Source organism: Eschrichtius robustus, chromosome 13, assembly GCF_028021215.1.
Source record: "Eschrichtius robustus isolate mEscRob2 chromosome 13, mEscRob2.pri, whole genome shotgun sequence".
Taxonomy (NCBI): Eukaryota; Metazoa; Chordata; class Mammalia; order Artiodactyla; family Eschrichtiidae; genus Eschrichtius; species Eschrichtius robustus.
Genome location: NC_090836.1, coordinates 38,194,837 through 38,215,923, shown reverse-complemented (window position 1 = coordinate 38,215,923; position 21,087 = coordinate 38,194,837). Strand labels below are relative to the sequence as shown.

The following is a 21,087-nucleotide window of genomic DNA, read 5'->3' as shown; positions in this document are numbered from 1 at the left end:
CCCCTTTTTGCTAGTATAAAAATAGTCTATCTCCCTCTATGAATTCCTGGAAGATCTTCCAATTAGTTACCGATTTTTCATTAGTGAGCATTTTTATATCTCCTAAAAAGGTCTATTAAGTTAGTGGAAAAAGTGGCAAACATAATATCAACTTTATGATAGATCTTATGAAAAGTAAAGAAGACATGGTAGAAAAGGAAGCTGTAGGCTAAAAATAAATAAATAAATAAATAAATAGCAAACTTTCCAGTGCAAAAGAAAATTCAAATCTGCTTCTCAGAAAAACTCAACTTTTTTTAAGGTTCTTTCTGTGTTGCCCTGTATACTGATATAAAATGAGTAAACTTTCATCTACATAAAAATATGTTATGTTATTTTTGTAAAATAATATCCACCCACCCATCTTCTTATACATCCTTTTTCCAAAGCATATAGATGCCCTCAATCATCCATATACACCCTGAGCAGAAAGCATAGACCCGAACTGTCTGTCATTCAATTATTCCTCTCAAAAATCCAGCTCAAGGAAGACAAAATTAATAAATGAGTGATCGTTCTGGGGAACAATGCTCCCCACCTATTTATTCCTCTACTCCTGGGATTCTATGGAACATGATTTCAAGTCTTTTAGCTTTGACTCTTATGGAACCATCTTTTCCAAGCTGTCTTTTAATGTTATACCTTATCCCTTATTGAAAATTATTGCAGGAAAAGTCCTCAGAGAAACATTTCTGCGTGTTATAATGTTATTCTTGAAGATTCTATCCAATGTTACTCCTCTTCTAGGAATCAATGCAAACCTCTCTCTATTTGATACCTCCTTATCTGCCCTGACACCTCCACCCTCACTCCAGAAAGAGAAAATCCTATTATGCTGAGAAAAAGCCACTGGAAGCACATCTGTCAATGTTAGAGGGGGGAAAAAAAAAGGAGCAGCAAGAAAAGGCAAGTTTACTGCTAATGCCAAGCTCACCCCAGCTGCCTAGCTCAAGACGAGGGATGTGCCTTGCACTCTTATGAGAGGGAGTTAACGTGGCTTGGAGGAAGTTACCATTTTTGCCACTTGTGTAAGGATCAAGGAACTGAGAGAAAGAAGAAGATGGCTGGCTGGCCTCTCTGCTCTCCGTGCCCCAGGAGCAACATGGAAGCAGGAAGTAGGGAAGAAGATAAGCAAAGAGCTTTCTTGGTAAGAAGCTTAGCTTAGCTTGCTTGGCGGGATGGCACAGAGAGGGAAAGCTGGCTGTGTTAACAGCGGCCCCAAGTCAGCATACTGCTTTAGTCAGGAGGAGCAGGAAAGAAGAGAGAGCTGTATACGCAGGCATGATGATTTTAAGCAGAGGAACCAGTTAGAAACTAGAAAAGTGACCATTTGCTATGCTTTCTTCCTGCAAAGGAACAAAATCAAAATTTTATAACAGTGTATTTCAAAGAACTAAATATTATACCTTAACCATGTTTCCTCTTTATCTTGCCAGCTAAAAAGCTAAGAACTTTATTTAATGCTCAGTCACAAAAACAGTATTAACCCTGATTACTTCCATAATTGTTTCTTCATTTCCTTGATCCTGATTTTCTATTTCTATTTCTAATTTGTTAACAATTCTGGCATACATGTCAATTAGTGAATACTCCATCTCTTTCCAAAAGGAAAGAAATGAATATAAAAATGTATAATTGAAGAAATGATTGAATTAACCAATAAGCAGAAAAGCATGAAAAGGTGCTTCTCTTTTTCTCCTTTTTTACCTTATTTTTTCATTTCATTCTTCTACTCATATTCTTTTATATGCTTCCCTCCCTTTGTGAATCACTCTGACAAGACTCAAGGGATTTTTTTTGGAAACTGGAAGAGAATGATTCATTTTTTTCCAAAACAATGAAAAAAAAATGTACACAGGGACATATTTGAAAGTCATGTGCTTAAGGATGGCTAGGTGGAGCAGAAGATATGAAAAAAGAGATGGGGGTTGGGTGTGTGAAAAATAATTTCCTAAGGAAAATGGAATTTCTATTTGTACTTTGTGGAGTACAGTTTGCCTCTGGTATTATCGTTGGCACTTGCCTTAAATCTAGTGCCTGGCGATACACACTAACTAGTGACCTTTATGAGTCAACATCACTGGAAGGCACCTTCTCTCTTACTAGCTCCAAGTCTTTTACTTTGAATGATCTATGATAGATATTTATAGTCTAGAACTTGTGTTGGTTGGGGGGGGATGGGCAATGAAATGTATTTTAATTCACAAATTAAGTATAGAAATCCATGTGTTGACAATACCCTGCAATCACCTTAATTAAGGGGTGGAATAATTTTCCAAACATAGAGTTCAGTTTGAGAGTGAAGTGCCTGGTACTACAGTCAGCCACTGAAGAAGACGGTAATAGCAAGGAAGGCAGATTTGCTATCATTTTCTGGCTTTGTCAGTTACTAGGCGGGTGATCTTGAGCAAATCATTTAATCTCGCAGATCCTCAGTGTTTAAATCTGTAAAATGGAGGTAACACCTGTTCTGCCTGTCTCACAGTGCTGTTTTGTGTGTCAAGTAATGATATAGTTACAAGAACTTTGCAAAGTATAAACTATAAAGTGGCATCACTATCTTAGCAGTGTATTCAGTTAAAATAAGACTTACACGGAGTAGATCAGAATATTCTGAGGTCATATAAAGATTCCTAAATTTTCATGGCAGAACTAGGGGACAGAGGAAAGATCAAGACAATGGAGACTACTACAAACATCAAAGTTGTCAGGAAAACTCTCTGAAGCAAGCCAACCATCTTTCTTCCTGTCTGGCGTTTCTGGCATGCCTTTCAGTAAGCTCTCTCCAGTCTCAGTGCTTTTCCTAAACCTCCTGGATTTTAAGAAGTCATATAGCTCAAGATCATCTGCATGTATAAGGGGAACCAGATGTGTTTTGTGGGAATGTTTTGAGACAAAGTGAATAGCTGTTACCATTTGCAGACAAAACCTTTCTTATGCATTTTTATAAATACAGTCGAAATCTGACCAGCAAGGTCTTTAAAATTCCAAGCAGAGTTTCACCACACTTCCGAAGTGGGAAAACACAAGTACAGATTTCAGGTTTCCATTCACTTGAATTAAGGAAAATACTTATAATAGTAAACCTATTAAATAGTATTTATGAGGTAAGCCAGGTTTGAGATTTCTGCTTTGATTACCTGAAATACTCAAATTAGTTTCAATTCCACAGTTCCTCACTGACCCTTCAGGAGATTTTAGATAAGGCTTTTAATTTCAATTTATTATTTGTAAACAAGGAAAAAACACATGCATTTTATATCTATCTTTCAAAATGAAGATTTAGTTGACAATTACCTTTCTAAATTCCTCAGAGGAAAAAATTATAATCGCTATGTTGTACTAAAATTTTTAGAAGAAAAAAAAATCTTTCATTACTTGTAAACGTTCGGGAAAAAAAATACCTTTGAGGACTCGCAAGTAATATTGAGTTTCCAGAATGGACAAAGCTTATCACATTGAGGGCACATTATGATCTTGCCGCCAATATCAGGATCACAAACTTCTTTGCTAAAGAAAAGAGAAAAATAAAATTTAATTAAAAAAAAAATTAATGAACAGAACTTTCTTTCTACCAGCATGATAAAATCCAATATCCATTCATGATAAGAAAACTAAACTAAATTCTTATAAAACTAGGAATGGAAATGAACTTCATTAACCTGATAAAATCTTGCTACATAAAACCTATAAAAAACCATTCTACTTAATAGTAAAACAGTGAAAGTATTTCCTTTACATCAGAAACAAGATGATGGGTCCCACTATCATCGCTTCTTTTCAGTGGAGGTCCTTGCCAGCACAGTAAGTAAAAAAAAAAAAAACAAAGATAGGAGGAATGTCAAGGAAAGAAAACTCCTATCACTAACAGATTACATAATTGTTTATATGGACAACTCAATAAGACTTGCAGATAAATTGTGAGAATAAATGAGTTTAGTAAGTTTGCTGGACACAAAATCAGTATACATAATATATATAGGGTCACAAAAAGAAACTGTGTCTCTAAAGACCTGCAACAGTTTTTAAAACACCATTTTTCAATAGCTTAAAAAATATAAAGAGCCTAGGTATAAAAATCTAATTCAAAATGTATGAAATTTATATGGAGAAAATGGTAAAACTGTTCTGGAAGAGTAAAGAACCTATATAAATTGGGTATATTATCATGTTCATAATTTGGAAGAATCAATACTTGAAGATATCATTTCTCCCTTATATGAGCTGTAAATTCAATAGAAGAGCAAAGCCTCAGAACACTCAAGACATCGCCTAAAGAACAAGGTGCTACTGGGATAGGTTAAGAAAAACTGAGCAAGAGAACAAAATAAAGAGTTCAGAAAGAGACCTCTGTATACACCAAAGCTGATGTATAACATGCAGGGTAGGTAGGCCCAGCAAATTAGTAAGGTAAGAACTGATATTTGAATAAATAGGGCTGCTGCAATGGAATATCACAGAAAAAGGTGAAATTGAACCACAAAATCCTATCATATACAAATCAATTCCAGGTGGAAAATAAAAATGCAATAGTACCAACTTATTTAAAAAAATGAAAATTAAATTAAAAAGACTATCTAGACAACCTTGGGGTAAGGAAAAATTCTACTAATGAAAAACAAAAAAGCTTAAATCACAAAGGAAAATATTAATACATTCAAAATCTTTTAAAAGTAAGAACTTCATTAAAACACCATAAAGAGAGGAAAAAAAAAATAGTCACAGACTGGTAGAAGTTTTGTAACACGTAAGAATGACAAAGGACTACTCACAAGAGTATTTTTTAAACTACTACAAATTAATAAGAAAAAACCAACAAACTAACAACAGGTTACACACTGCTCGCTCTAGGAGAAGCCATGCAGATGGACTCTTACGTGAATGGGACTGGAGTTGCAGAATTAGTTGGCCCTGCAAATAACTCAGTAAAAAATAACTGGGCATGAGAAACACTTCTAGAATATCTGAGTAAAGATCTTGGAAAACTTGCTCCTCTGTAAAGCAAAGACACTGGCAAAATCTGTCAAAATTAACCTCTGCAGAACTGTGGAAATTAAACAAAGTCTTCCAGCAGTCTGAGGGGTGCTTATTTGAGGAAAAATAGCTGAATCTCTTCCATAAAATTTGGGGCATTTTAACTTGACTTATTGCCATCCCCATAACCTCAGCTTCATGGTGGCCTTTAAAACCAACAGTCTCACAACCAAGGTAGCCTAGCAGCCACTGAAGGGGCAGAAGTGGTTTGAAGTTACCAAAAAACCCATTCCCAGAGAGTTGTCACTGTTTGACCGATCTCAAGCTCATGCTGTGCAAATAGCCCTATCCCCAGAGTGTCTGTTGAAAGTAATTAGCAGGAATTATTTAACATTACAATTGCCTGAGGCAGTGACACCAATAGAGACTAAAAAGATGCTGATTAGAAAACTTAGAAGGAAAAATTGGGTAATGAGATGTTCTGGGGGTGGGGGTAGGGTTAAAAAGCTCCAACAAATTCCTAGAATTGTGGACAGTGCATATGACCAGCAAAGACCTGAGAAAACCTTAATCTCTCAACTCTGGCTGACCTTGAGGTTCTGCATAAGCAAGAAGTAAAGGCTAAGGAAGAGCTGCAAACTGCCTGCTGGAGTGCTGAAGGTATTCCCCAACACACAAACACAGAGCCACTCGGCAAAGGCTCAAAAAAATGATTGGTTCCAAGTATTTAAAGAAATCACTGTCCAATCATTAGCTGACAACTAAGCTTTTGTACACAGATCTCATGGCCATGCATGATAAAGAATACAGACTTTACAGAATTTGCTCAGGAAAATAACTAAATAAATAGCAGCAGCACAGCAATGACAACAGAAGCAACAGCAAACCCTGAGGAGGGGACAAATCTGGTTTCCAGATCTGCCACAATATTTTAAATGGCCGGTTTTCAACAGAAAATTACAAGATACACAAAGAAACAGGAAAGTTTGGCCATAACACAGGGTAAAAAAGAAGTCAATAGAAACTCCCTGAGGATGTCCAGACATTGGAATTACTAGACAAAGACATAAATAAGCAATTATACATATGTTAAAGAACTAATAGAACCCATGTTTAAAGAATTAAAGTATGTGAACATCTCGTTGTACAGAGAATATCAATAGATAAAAATTATTTAAAAGACCAACTCGAAAATTTAGAGATACAAACATAATGACTAAAATGAAAAATTCACTAGAGAGGTTCCTCTGCAGATATGAACTGGCTGAAGAGAAAGTCAGCTAACTTAAAACTAGGTCTATTGAGATGATCCAGTCTGAGAAACACAAAGAAAAAGGAATGACAAAAAATGAACACAGCCTCAAGAGATGGGTGGGACACCATCAACAATACACATAATAGGAGTGCCAGAAGGAAGGAGGGAAAGAAAGGGGCGGAAAGAATATGTGAAGAAATAATGGCTGAAAAACTTCCCAAATTTGATGAAAACATTAATTTGTACATCCAAGAAGCTCAACAACCTCCAAGTAGTATAAACTTAGAGATATCCAAACATAGGCACATCAGAGTCAGTGTGTCAAAAGACAAGAAGAGAGAATTTTGAGAGCAGAAAGAGAAAAGTGACTCAACATATACTAAGACTCCTCAGTAAGATAAGCAGTTGACTTCTAATCAGAAACCATGAAAGCCAGAAGGGAGTGGGATGATATCACCAAAGTGCTAAAGGAAAAGACTGTCAATCAAGAATTCTATATCCAGCAGAACTATTCTTCAAAAAATGAAGTCAGTTTAATTAGGTCCCATTTGTTTATTTTTGTTTTTATTTCCATTATTCTGGGAGACAGATCAAAAAAGATATTGCTGAGATTTATGTCAGAGAGTGTTCTGCCTATATTTTCCTCTAGGAGTTTTATAGTGTCTTGTCTCACATTTAGGTCTTTAATCCATTTTATTTTTGTGTATGGTGTTAAAGAATGATCTAATTTCATTTTTTTTTTTAACATGTAGCTGTCCAGTTTTCCCAGCACCATTTGTTGAAGAGACTGTCTTTCCACCATTATGTAGTCTTGCCTCCTTTTTCATAGATTAATTGACCACAGGTATGTGGGTTTATTTCTGGGCTTTCCATCCTGTTCCATTGATCTATATTTCTATGTTTGTGCCAGTACCATACTGGTTTGATGACTATAGCTTTGTAGTACAGTGTGAAGCCAGGGAGCCCGATTCCTCTAGCTCCGTTTTTCTTTCTCAAGATTGCCTTGGCTATTTGGGGTCTTTTGGGCATATATCCAGAGAAAAACATGGTCCAAAAGGATACATGCACCCCAGTGTTCACTGCAGCACTGTTTACGATAGCCAAGACATGGAAGCAACCTAAATGTCCATTGACAGAGGAATGGATGAAGAAGATGTGGGTGCATATACACAATGGAATATTACTCAGCCATTAAAAAGAATGAAATAATGCCATTCGCAGCAACATGGATGGACCTAGAGATTGTCATACTGAGTAAAGTAAGTCAGAGAAAGAGAAATGTCATATGATACCCCTTATACATGGAATCTAAAAAGAAATGATACAAATGAACTTATTTACAAAACAGAAACAGACTCACGGACCTAGAGAAGGAACTTATGGTTATCGGGGGGAAGGGTGAGGGGAAGGGATAGTTAGGGGAGTTTGGGATCTATATATACACACTGCTATATTTAAAATGGATAACCAACAAGGACCTACTGTATAGCACATGGAACTCTGCTCAACGTTATGTGGCAGCCTGGACGGGAGGGGAGGTTGGGGGAGAATGGATACATGTATATGTATATGTATATGTATGTCTGAGTCACTTTGCCGTGCACCTGAAACTATCACAACATTGTTAATTGGCTATACTCCAATATAAAATAAAAAGTTTAAAGAAAAATGAAGGAGAAATTATTTGAAAGATTTATATTTATATAATAGATTTTTATAATGAAGGAGAATTGTCTGAAAGATTCCACTGCTAGCAGACCTGCTCTACAAGAAATACTAAGGAGAGTCCTTCAGGCTTAAATGAAAGGACACTAGGCAGTAAGTCAAACTCAGCTGAAAAACTAAAGAGCAACGGTAGAGGTAACTACATAGGTTAAAAAAAAGAAGAAGAAGAAAATATAAATATATTTTTGCATGTAATTATTTTCTTCTATCTGATGTAAAAGATAACTGCATAAAACAATACTTATGAAACTGTGTTGATGGGCTTATAAATGCATAAAAATGTAATTTGTTTGACAATAATAGCACAAAGGGGGGGGAACAGACCGATACCAAAGCAGAGTTTTTATATACTACTGAAATTAAGTTGGGATTAATATGAACTAGATTGCTTTAAAACAAGATGTTAATTATAATCTCCAGGGCAACCACTTAAGAAAATACCAAAAAAAGAAAAAAAAAGGAAAAGAAACAACAAATTAAAATAGCATTAAAATGGTATACTAGAAAATATTTTATACAAAAAAGGTAGTAATGGAGGAATGAAAAAAAAGACATAAGACACATAGAAAACAAATAGAAAAATGGCAGATGTAATTCCAACCTTGTCAGAAATTACATTAATGTAAATGAATTAAATATTCCAATCAAAAGACAAAAGGCAGAAATAAATGGAATAGAGAATAGATAAGCAACAGAGAAAAATCAACAGTTGGTTCTTTGAAAAGATAAATAGATTGCCAAGTTTTTAGGTAGACTAGTCAAGAAAAGAAAGAGAGAAGATGCAAATTACTAAACTTAGAAATGAAAGGAGGAACATTACTGTTGACCTTACGGAAATAAAAAAGGAATATAACGGAATACTGTCCATAATTATATGCCAACAAATGGAATAATCTAGATGAAATAGATAAAGTCCTAGAAAAACATAAATGACTGAAGTTGACTCAAGAAGAAATAGAAAACCTGAATAGACCTACAGTGAGTTAAGAGACTGAATTAGTAATCAAAGAAATGCCTAAGCCCATGTGATGTGGCTTCACTGGTGAATTCTATCAGCCATTGAAAGAAAAACTGATGCCAATGCTTCATGAACTCTTCTAAAAATAAAGAGGTAGAAACATTTCCCAATTCATTCTATGAAACTAGTATGACACCAATACTGAAACCAGACAAAGGTATCACAAGAAAACTACAGACTACTATCTCTTATGAATATAAATGCAAAAATCTTCAACAAAATATTAGCAAATTAAATCCAGTAAATCAAATCAAATCAAGTGGGATGTATCCAGGAATGCAAGGACCATTCAACAGTACAAAAATCAATTCATGTAATATGCCATATTAATAGAATAATGGATTAAAAACTAGGAATAGAAGAGAATGTCCTCAACTTGATAAAGAACATCTATGAGAAAACCACAGCAAAGATCATAGTTAATGGTGAAAGACTGAATACTTTCCTCCCAAGATCAACACTGTACTAGAGGTTCTAGTCAGGGCAACTAGACAAGGAAAATAAATTAAAAACCTCTAGATTAGAAAGAAATAAGTAAAACCATTTCTATTCCAGATGATATGATATAGTATATTAAAATCCTAAGGAACCCTCCAAAAACTATTAGAATTAAGAAGCCAGTCCATCAAGGTTATAATACACAAATCAGTATATAAAAAGTAATTATATTTCTATACAACATGAATGGTCTAAAAATAAAATGAAGGAAACAATTTCATTTACAATAGCATCAAAAATAATAAAATACTTAGAATAAATTTGAGAAAAGAAGTGTGAAACGTGTATACTGAAAACTACAAAATATTGATAGAAATTAAAGATGACCTAAATAAATGGAAAGCCATTCTGTGTTTATGGATCAGAAGCCTTAATATTGTTAAGACGGCAGTAGTCCTTAAAGTGACCTACAGATTCAAGGCAATTCTGGCTTTTTTGTAGAAATGAACAAGCTGATCCTAAAATTAATACGGAAATGCAAGGTACCCAGAATAATCAAAACAATCTTGAAAAACAAAGTTTCCAATTTCAAAACTTACTAAAAAGCTATAGCAATCAATATAGTGTGGTACTTGCATAAAGGACAGACATATAGATTGATAGAAATGAATTGACAGTCCATAACAAACTCTTATATTTATGGCCAAATATTTTTTGACAAGGGTGCCAAGATAGTCCAACGGGGAGAAAATAATCTTTACAAAATGGTGCTGGGGCACCTGAATATATACCTGGCAAGAAAGAAAGTTGAACCTTTACCTTATACCATTTACAAAAATGAACTCATAGACCTAAAACTATAAAACTTTTAGAAGATAAACACTGAGAAAGTCTTCATGACTTTGGATTGCAAACGCTTTCTAAGATATGACACCAAAAGCACAAACAACAAAAGTAAAAAATCAGGTAAACTGCACTTCATTAAAATTAAAAACTTTTGTGCTTCAAAGGACACCATCAAGAAAGTGAAAAGACAGTTCACAGAAGGGGAGAAAATATTTGCAATATAAATATTTGATAAGGGGCTTTTATCCAAAATACATGAAGAACACTTAAAACTAGACAATACAAATGACACAATTAAAATGGGCAAAGAATTTGAACAGATGTTTCTCCAAAGAAGATATACAAATGACAAAATAAGCACATGAAAAGACGCTCAACATCAGTGGGCATTAGGGAAATACAAATCAAAGCCATAATGATATACCACTTCATACCAACTAGGATGGCTAATATTTGTTTATTCGTTTGTTTGTTTATTTATTTATAACCCAGCAATAACAAGTGTTGATGAGGATGTGGAGAAATCGGAATCCTCATACATAGCTACTGGGAATGTAAAATGGTACAGTCACTTTCAAAAAAATACTTGGCAGTTCCTCAAAATGTTTAATCTACAGTTACCATACATCCCAGCAATTCCATTTTTTGATATGGTCTCAAGAGAATTGAAAACATATGTCCACACAAAAACTTGTACATGAATGATCACAGCAGAATTATTCACCATAGCTAAAAAGTGGAAACAACCCAAATGTCAACTGATGGATGGATAAACAATGTTGTGTATCCATATAATGGCATATTATTTGACCACAAAACGGAATGGGGTACTGGTCCATGCTATACCATGGATGCACCGTGAAAACATTATGCTAAGTGAAAGATGACAATCACAAAACACCACGTGCTGCACATACTATATGGTTCCCTTTAGGAAATGTCCAGAATAGGCAAATATGTAGAGACAGAAAGTAGATTAGTAGCTGCCAGGGGCTAAGGGAAAGGGAGGTTAGGGAGTGACTACTAAAGGTACTAAAGGTTCCTTGTGGGGTGATGAAAATGTTCTAAAATTAGATAGTGGTGAGGGTTGTAAAACTCTGTGAATGTACTTAAAACCACTAATTGTACTCTTCCAAAGGGAGCATTTTATGGTGTATGAATTATATCTCAATAAAGCTGTTATTTTAAAGTGTGCATAAGCTTTAAACAGGCCTTTTATAGAAGAGGAAATACCTACAGTATCCTCTGCCTATCCATAGATATTTTCAAAAGCACACAAAATAAATTATATTTTGAAGGGGTACAAGTACATGTGAAAAAGAATATACAGTGTATGTTAAGGAATGATAAAAATAAAATTTAGTATAGTTGTCATTTCCAAGGCAAGGGGATGCAATTGAGCAAAGCACTTCATGGGTAACAGTTATGTTCTTTTTCTTAAACTGGGTAATGAATCATTATTCCTTACATCTTGAATACATTTTCTATTCTTGTGACTCTACTCAGTATGTAATAAAATTAACTGCAAATACATATATTTTAAATATTTTAAAACTATATAAAAATTAAGTAAATAAAGTCGCAATAGTTTTGAGCACAGGGAGTATATCCTCAAGACTCTATCCCCCCTTCCACACCCTTTTCTGTAAATTAATTTGTGTGAAAGAGTAGGAAATATGTGGTGTGCCTGTTATGGTGATTTTATAAAATAAATTACAATGAGAACCACCACCATGCAAGAACCGTATAAAAATGCTACTTTTTCACTTTGAAAGTGTATTTTTGAGATACCTTTTTTTGGCTGGAACGATATGTGAAACAATGGAGAAGCCAAGAACAAATTTAGGCAAAAGAGATCAACATTCAGCCTTTGGCCCTAAACTCTTTTCCAGTGAAGAGAGGAGAGTACTTCAAAGACCATCTGCAGCTTTCTAGCTAAGAACCATAACGGGCACAAACACTCAGAATCCTCTGTTAAACAGAATGGATAATTATGTCTATACATCAGAGCTGCCATGTAAGCTTCCTGCCTCCGGAGCCAGGCTCATATGCCCTGGGCTAGAAAAATTTGGTCATCGGTTTGTCACTGTTTCCCAGAAATTTTGATCTGGCTGTCACACCTGGATAGAGGCCAGATGAACAAGAGAAAATGCCTGGTTCCGTGCTGCATCCCTTCTGGAGGTTGAGATCACCAAAAGCAAAGGATTAATAATACATTTCAGAACAGTGATGGTGAAATTCAGTGTTCTGGCACCCATGTATTTCCCTCTAGACAGTGCAGCTGGTATTTTAAATTCAACATCAAGCACAAACTCATTCTTTACTACTTTCCCCCCCCCCCCCAACACTGTTAGGGCTTTTTTTTTTTTTTTTTTTTTAAAGTAAAACAAACAAAAGAAAGTATCATTTACTTGAGTTTTTAAACATGTATTCCTTAATATATGTTAAGAAGTCATTTCTAAAAACATAGAAACACCAATTTTACCAGTTTTGCCATTGAAACCCTGAAGCAATCAGAGCTGCTCCTGGCCCACATCTGTGGGGCTGAGTGAGGCATTCCTCTGGGGGCCAGAAGTTCAAAGTCGATCCTCCCTCCAGACCTCACTTCTTTTTCAAACAAAGTATTGTCTTAAAATACTGGCGTGTTTCCTAACGGTAATATTCCTGTCAGAGGCTGGGCTGCGTTATCTAAGAAAAATTTTCTTCCATTTCACTTAGTTATTATGCTCAGGACAAAAGGGTTATATCATCTAAAGCAATAAGTGTTCTGCAATGAGTCTTCTTTTACAAAAACAGTCTAAGTCCCTGAAAATAATTTTATGTCTAATCAACTTTTCAGCACGGTAACAAGGAATAGAGAGAGGTTACCTCCATGTACAGTTATTCTGATTAAAATATCCGTAGAGAAAGCAAGCCACTCCCACAACTGCTGCCAGGAGAAGCATCTGAGTGTAATAGCCCAGCCAGGCAAAATAGATCCCAATCTTCTCTCCATAGTATTTCCTGAAGAAAGACAGAAGTTATTTTCAGAAGAGACATATGATCACTCTGCAGCTTTATCCTAATATTAATTTCTGATTCTAAATAAAGGGGGCTTTAAAATTAAACCTCTGACTCAATTCCCACTTAAAAACATATCCATTTTCATAGCAGGCCCCAAATTCTACTGTGAAACAAGAGGTATTTTACATATCATGGAAGTACTGATCACAGGGTAACCTGCTGAAAAGAAGTAAATTAGAATACAGCAAAGGAGGGGAAAATGCTGAATATGGAGCAGATAGAGAATATTATCATCACTCTTTGTAAAGACTGGCAGATTTGATAAATTCCCCCAGATTGTTCTTAACATGCATGAAACGAACACGAACAATTTGCTCAGTTACCTGTTTTTGCTTTATCTCGGGAACTTCCTTGGAGCAAATGTAATGTAAATCACAAATAATAAGAAAATGCTGATAATAATAACTAGGAGTGGAATGGCTCTCTGACCAAAATATTTATAAAACTCGTGAGAATGGGAGAGGGCAGGATGGATATGACTGAGGAATCTATTGTCCTGTACTCTTTGTATGTAGCACTTCTATTTTTCCTAAGTTTTAAAAACTCTTCAATGTTTTTAAATTAATCTGGGGTAAATGGAAGAGGCCAGGTGGGCAAGATAAGAAAGGAGGCAGGGCATGAAGCAGGGCCAGATCGCTCCTGAAAGGGAGACAAATACACACAGGCAGAGACAAAGGGTTTAGGGGTGAGGAGAAAGCAAAGAGACACTTGTTTAGGTGACTCTCGCAGATACTTTTCCTCAACTCACTTTTCACTTCTGGCTCAGTAGTGGTTGGTAAAACCTGTAGGTTTACTTAGCTCTGAGGCCTCTATGAGGCTTCTGGCTCAGTTGGGAGCTGGGCTGAGCTCTGTAGGCTTAGCCTAGCGGGGACTCAGCCCTGAGAAACAGCCTGGAGTCCTAGAAGACTTCACACAGGAACATCCCTGGGCTGGACCAGCACTCACAGGGCAGCTGTGAGAAGAGCTCCCTGGTCATAGGCCTCGGTGTGGGTCACATCCATGGGGAGAAGGAAGGGCTGAGACCAATGTGGAATCAGGAGCCAGGAGGAACACAGTGTGTCCGTTCTCATGCGACTGGGGCTTTGTGGTCTGGCTCATGGATGACAGGTAAATGGCAGGCTCAGGATGGTGTTTGGGAGAGAAAACCCTGGCAGTGGGTTTGAGACGTCTTGGGCTCTTTGCTGTTAGGCTTTCTGAATATGTTCTTATCAATCATGTGCCCTGGAAATACCACATTTAAAACTGGAAAGAATGTTAGAAGTCGCCTGCTCTAACTGCCCAATAGTAAAAAGATCCTGTTACATTTGGAGAGCTGGTCAGGCAGTCTTTGCTTGGATATTTACAGTGACAGGAGGTTCATTACTTCCGAAGGTACCCCCATCACACTGCAGGCAAGAAGGTCAGAAAGAATTCTTTAAATCTTAAACAGAAAGCCTGCCTCCTGGTTCTTGCTGAAAGGCTGGGGAAAATGAGGAGCCCTTCAAATGTGATATTCTCTGATTATTATCTCTCTCTGCCCCAAACATCCCAATTCTTAACACCAATTTCTAAAACTTCAGCTTTTATTTTTTTAATCAAAGTTATACCTATACATTCATTAAAGAGTCAAACACTTCTACTGATAGAACACTGATTATAAAAAGCAGCAGTCCCCAACAACTTCTCCCACGTCCTGGCCAGAAGCAAGCACTTTCAGCTCTTACAGCTGATTCCTGGAATATTTACCTCCGTCTCTCTAAATAATATACCTGTAGTGCAGTTTATTGACTTTTCAGTTTTATGTATCACCTACTGATGCTCTGCTTTGGAAGATGAGGATTAAGCTCTCTTTCAATCCCCGTCTCATCTACACACCCACACCTCCACTCCTCCATCCTCTCGACATAGTTACAATATAATTTTGATTAGAGCAATATCCTTGCTTTATAAATATTAAGACTCTGTAAAGACTGTTCACAGCTGCATCAAGTCATATGCTATGCTTATTTTCTCTCCTGCCCAATATTTTGTTTTCTCTGGAATTAATAATTGTCTTGGTGGTTCATTGCTTAGCTTTCTGTGTACTTATCAACGATTCAACCCCACACTTTCCTTTAATGTGTAACTTTCTCACTACCTTCTAACACATGAGGTAGCCTATCAATTTCATGTCCTTGACTCAATCTCTTCAGAGCTCCTGCCACCTGGATTAATGACTTGCTAGTCCTGCCACAGAGCTGTCACCTGGGATCGCCCTGTCCCTCTCTCGGGCTGGGAATCCCCGGTTACTGAATCCACGTCTTTCTCTTTCTTGGTGGAGTACCTCCTCCATCACTTTGCACATTTAAATTGTGAAAATTCCTCACACCTTATGAACAGTTTGGCCATACTGCATTTGTACCGTGAGTTAAAAAAAGCACCTTCCTCAGAAATATGAAATTATTGCTCTCTTTTCTTGTACGTTGCCGTGTTGTTGTTGAGAAATTCAACGCCATTATGAGTCTTGCTCCTTCACATGAAACCTGTTTTTCTTTCTGGAGGCTCGTAGGATCTTCTGTCTGTCTGCAGTATTTGAGAGGTCACGTTGCAGTGGCTTGATGGCTCCAGTTCATTCTCCGGGCTGGGCTCTGAGTACTGTCTGTCCATCCAGAGACTCAGGGCACTCAGTTCTTCAATACAGTTCTACAGGTACTTGTCATGAAATATTTATCTGATTTCCTCCTTACATTTTCTCTGTCCTTATTTTTACCATTCCTATTATTTGTTCATTGCACATCCTGGACTGATTTTTAAATTTTTATCTTTCCCCCCATTTTCCTGCTATTCCTTTATAGTTTTGCTCTATGTTCTGCACAATTACTTCATTTTTTAACACTGCTGTTGGGGTTTTTTTCTGTTCTGTTCATTTTTAATTCCTAAGAGCTGCATTCTATTCTCAGAATAATCCTTTCTTTCTTTCTTTTTTAAAAAATAGAATCCTGTCCTTGTACTGTGGATACCACATCTTAGCACTCAGAGAGAGTATTGAAGGAAACTTTGCTTTTTTTTTCCAGGGCAAAGTTTGTTTCCTCCAGATTGTTCTTTCTGGTTTGTTTGGTTTGCTGTTTGGGAAAGAGTTCATTTTCCCTCTGCTAACCCCTGGGAACCAGCAATGAAGGTTTAACAGCCTGAGCGCTCAAGGGGTTACTAATTGGAAGCAACAAAGGGAACATGTGGACCAGGGACAGGGAATAGTTAAATGTATTTTAGCAAAAGATACTTCAAATCATGGGGAAATTGTTTTCTTTACAGAATCCCTGCTCCCAAACAAAAACCCATAAAGAATGATTAAAAAGCCATCAAACCTATCACCCTGCCATCACATGCTATAGGTTTAACATAAAACGAAAATAATGGAAGGGAAACCTCAAATAAATATCAACTTCAAATACTGACATGTGTACAAACATCCTCTTTCAAAATTTTATTCTACAGGATAACTCGAGTTAATGAGAGAAACTGCCTCTTCATAATTCTGATCCAGCTAATAAATGAAGGAAGAAATCAGAGTATGACCAAATGAAATACGCAACATTCATTAATGGCTGCTATCGTCAGGAGAGAGACAACTGGACACTATGTACCTTTTGACAGAAGTACAAAACTCACACAAGTATTCTTGCACAAAGTCGAACCTCAATCAGATCAAGCTTTTAGATGAGGATCAAATGACTTAACTAAAGCAAATACATAGGACAGAGAAACAAGTCTAACACCACAGGGGAGAATGAAATCAGCCAAATAGAGAATAGAGAATCTGCCCCTCAACAACTGCAAGGAAAACAAAAAGGAAACGGGAAAATTATAGATTAGAAGCCACTTGAGAGATATATTAGTTGCAACATCTGGACCTTGTTTGGATCCTGATTACAACCAAAAAACTGTTAAAAAAACATATTTTTGTGATAATCAGGAAAACGTGAATACTGATTATTTTATGACTTTTAAACAAAAGGAGTATTCTGGTTGTATTTAAGAGACCTTGTCATTTTACTAATGAAATGTTAAACTATTTGGAATTTTCTTCAAAATGACCCAGTAGGAGGTAGAGGTAAACAAGAAAAAACAGTGACTAGGAGTTTATAATGTTTGGAGCTGGGTGACAGACATAGTAGGCAGACTTGCTGTACTATTCTCTCTGCTTTTGTACACGTTTGAAATTTCCCTTAATAAAATGTAAAACAAAACGAAAATTCTTCAGTGTTTTAAAACTCTCACTTTTAAGGTGAAGAGGCTTTCCCCAAGTTCAGGTGGATGGGCACTGAGATTTCATAGAAAGAACAGGCACCTGGCTCCAGGGCCAGCGGGGGCTGCCTTGACCCTCCTCTTCTCCTCACCCTCCACATCCAACCCATAACCACGTCCTGTCAACCCGAATCCCCAAACGCTTCTACATCTGCTCCCACGATCTCTCATCTGGCTCATGCTACTGGCCTCCTACCGGCTCACCCTGCTTCCTGCGCCCCCTGTAACCCATTCTCCACACTATCTTTGCAAAATGTAAGCGAGATAAAATTACTCGAATGCTTAAAATATTACAACAGCTTCTCACTGCACTTGTCTGCACTCCTTTCCATGCTCCTGATACCCTTCTAACCTTGTGTCTCATCTTTCTCTTTCTCCTTAGCACTGGTTTTCACAATTTCCTCAAACTTGCCAAGTGTTTTTGTGCCTCGGGGCCACTGTACCAGCTGCCTCTCTTCCTAGAATGACTTTTTCCAGATCCTCAAAGTACTGGCTCCTTTTCACTAGACAAATCTCAGCTCACATGCCACCTACTCAAAGATAACTTTCTAAGAAGACTCACTTCACGCCACCCCTCCCCATCTTATCACTGTGCTATTTTCTTCATTTCAATCAGAAATTTTGTTCACTTATTTGCTTATTTTTGTTTGTTTAGTTGTTCTTGATCTCTCTCTCTCCAGTAGCCTTGCCCAAACAACATAAGCTTCTGGAAAGTAGCCGACATTGGTGCCTTCAGAACACAAATGCTGAACTAGACATCATATTCATATGCTGACGGAAATGGTACCTAACAGCAGATACAGGAAAGCAGTGAAAATTGGTATCTCTTATCATACAATTTAAGCTAAATCTAATATTTACTCCTGTTTAATGAAGAATTTGGTGGGTATTTGGTCCCGGTTCCTTGGAGGTAACCTCAAATGCCTTGGAATTTCCCAAGATAGGAATGACTTTGTTATTCATGGTGGACCCTAGATGGTTTGTGCTAATGAGATGACTCAGGATGGAGACTGGCCATGCCAGAAAGACCAGCCATGTGACTGGAGCCATGTGATATTGCAGGACCAACAGGAGAAGAAGGGGCTGGAGATTGAGCCATGTGGGCAATGACTCGATCAATCATGCCTAGGTAATGAAGCCTCAATAAAAACTCTGGGCAATGAAGCTCAGGGCTGCAGGTGAATTCCACTGGTTAGCAGTACTCTTGGAGGACTGTCACATTTAGAAGCCACGAGGGGAATCCTGAGCCCTTCTCCTTGGAGTGCTTGCTACAACTCACCTGATAAGATCCAAGGGCTGCTTTTTGTATATGCTTCGAGGATGAGCCCATTCCCTGTACAGAAGGTAGCGTTCATTGGGGCAGCTGAGGTCCTCTGACGGACTGCTGAAGTTGCACTGGGAAGCAGAAGCAAACAAATGAGCATCACAATCACCATGTGTCCATGTGTTCAGTTGATTAAATGTGGTACTAACACTTCACAGTCATTTGTAAATAAGGGGTCCTTATTTGCTGGAAGGGATGAAAATACCATGTAATTTTTAGTAATTCTCAACCGAGGGTAATACTAACCCTGGGAGGACCATTTGCCAATGTGGGTGGAAAGGAATGCTTGGCTGTTAGAATCCTGGGGACCACCACCAGTACTTGGTGAGAGCCCTGAAGATGCTTAATGTCCTGTAAATGGGCCAGTCCTAAACAATGAAAAACTGGGCTGCTTAAGGGCCCAAACTGCTACAGTGGAGGAACACCTGAGAATCCAGCCCCTCCTTGGACACCTGGGGAAACCAGGGCCTTGGCTGGTTAGTGGCAGGGTCAATTCTAAAACCCAGGCTTTTTGCCCCGCAATTCAGTAGTTATTCTGTGACCACACATAAAATATAAACAACAAAAAAGCCTGACATGATGTTATACATTTAGCTTGTTCAAGAAACCAAACTTCCTGCTTCTGCTTAAATTCAACCTGACTCACTTTCCTTCCACCTGTACTAGAACCAGAAACACCTGCTCTGCCACTTTCTCGTTGGATGACCTCGTAAGAGTCATTTAGCCTCTCCGTTCATCAATTTCCTCATCAATAAAATGGGGATCATAATAGCAGCTACCTCATAGAGCTGTTAAGAGGATCAATTAATCCATGTCAATGTTACAATACGCCCTGGCATATAATAAGTACTATGTATCTGTCAGCTATTTTCATAATTATTGACAGATGTTATTATCAACCAGAAAAGTATTAGTATTAAAGCCTTAACATGGGTCCTGACCTCCTCTTACTTCCTTTCCAAATACCACACAAGATCATTCCTTAGCCTGGACATGGGACTAGTGCAGTTACAAGAGGCTTTAGGGGAAAAGAACTGGGGTAGATGTCAACTGAATATTACAGAACCTTGGCATCCCATATTAATAATCATGATGGCTATGTCCAAGTGTCCCCAAAGTTCATGTCATGCTCTCATTGCTGATTTTGCTGGGGCACAAATATAAAGCACGTGGCCTGTAGGGCTGGACTGCTGTGTTGGGTCTCTTAGCCAGGAAGCTCAGCTTCTGCTTCTCCACTCTGCTCCCTGTTCTCTATTTATGCATGTGTATGAAGAAGCTATTTATTGTCCTAGTTTTATTATCTTATACAGTACATTTCAATATTGTCTTTATCTACAAATACATGTATTACACAGTAGCAATTATCAGTCTCAGTCTTTGCTTTCTTTGGTCTTAGAGATTCAGATAAATTGACAGCGAACATAACAGAGTAACAGTGCAATATAATATAGTATTTTATTTCAATGACAGAATTTATTTTAAAAGCTTAGATATAATATCCTTGCATTTATGGAATCATTAAGGGTCTAAAGCAGTCACATTTTAAAAATTTCATGTCATGAGTGATGTTACCAGCTAGAGAAGTGCTCCTGAATTTGAGGAGTTGCTGTCATCTCAGTACATAGTCCTTAAAAAATGTCAACACTCTGCTGTATTGCCATCGTGACAAGAACCCTGACAAGACGCCTGTTTAAAAGCCCTGTGATAGTCCAGGGCACAGTTTGAAAATGGTATTTCAGAGGGGAAGAAGCCTGTATTACAGAAAATGATAAATGAAATGGTCTAACATGTATTTTTCTTACAAAGAACCAATACTTTTCTGGTTGATAATAATATCTGTCAGTAATTATGAAAATAGCTAACAGATATATAGTACTTACTATATGCCAGGAAGTGTTCTAACATTGACGTGGATTCATTGATCCTCATAACCAGGGGTATCCAACCCCTGAGCCACGGACTGGTATCAGTCTATGGCCTGTTAGGAACCTGGCCACACAGCAGGAGGTGAGTGGCCAGCGAGCGAGGGAAGCTTCACCTGTATTTACAGCTGGTCGCCATCGCTCGCATTACCGCCTCCTGTCAGATCAGCGGCGGCATTAGATTCTCATAGGTGTGCAAACCCAACCATGAACTGCGCAT

The 21,087-nt window shown here is 37.4% G+C and overlaps 1 protein-coding gene across 2 annotated transcripts in view; it reads right to left on the bottom strand.

Annotated features, from left to right (window-relative positions):
• ANO6 (anoctamin 6) overlaps positions 1–21,087 on the bottom strand; it is a 214,471-nt gene that overhangs the window by 51,162 nt on the left and 142,222 nt on the right. For both annotated transcript variants that reach the window (XM_068560153.1, XM_068560154.1), the window contains 3 exons: positions 18,901–19,016; positions 13,164–13,298; positions 3,444–3,549 (listed from right to left, as the gene is read on the bottom strand). In XM_068560153.1, coding sequence (XP_068416254.1) covers positions 3,444–3,549; positions 13,164–13,298; positions 18,901–19,016 — 357 coding nt within the window. The remainder of the gene's footprint in view (positions 1–3,443; positions 3,550–13,163; positions 13,299–18,900; positions 19,017–21,087) is intronic.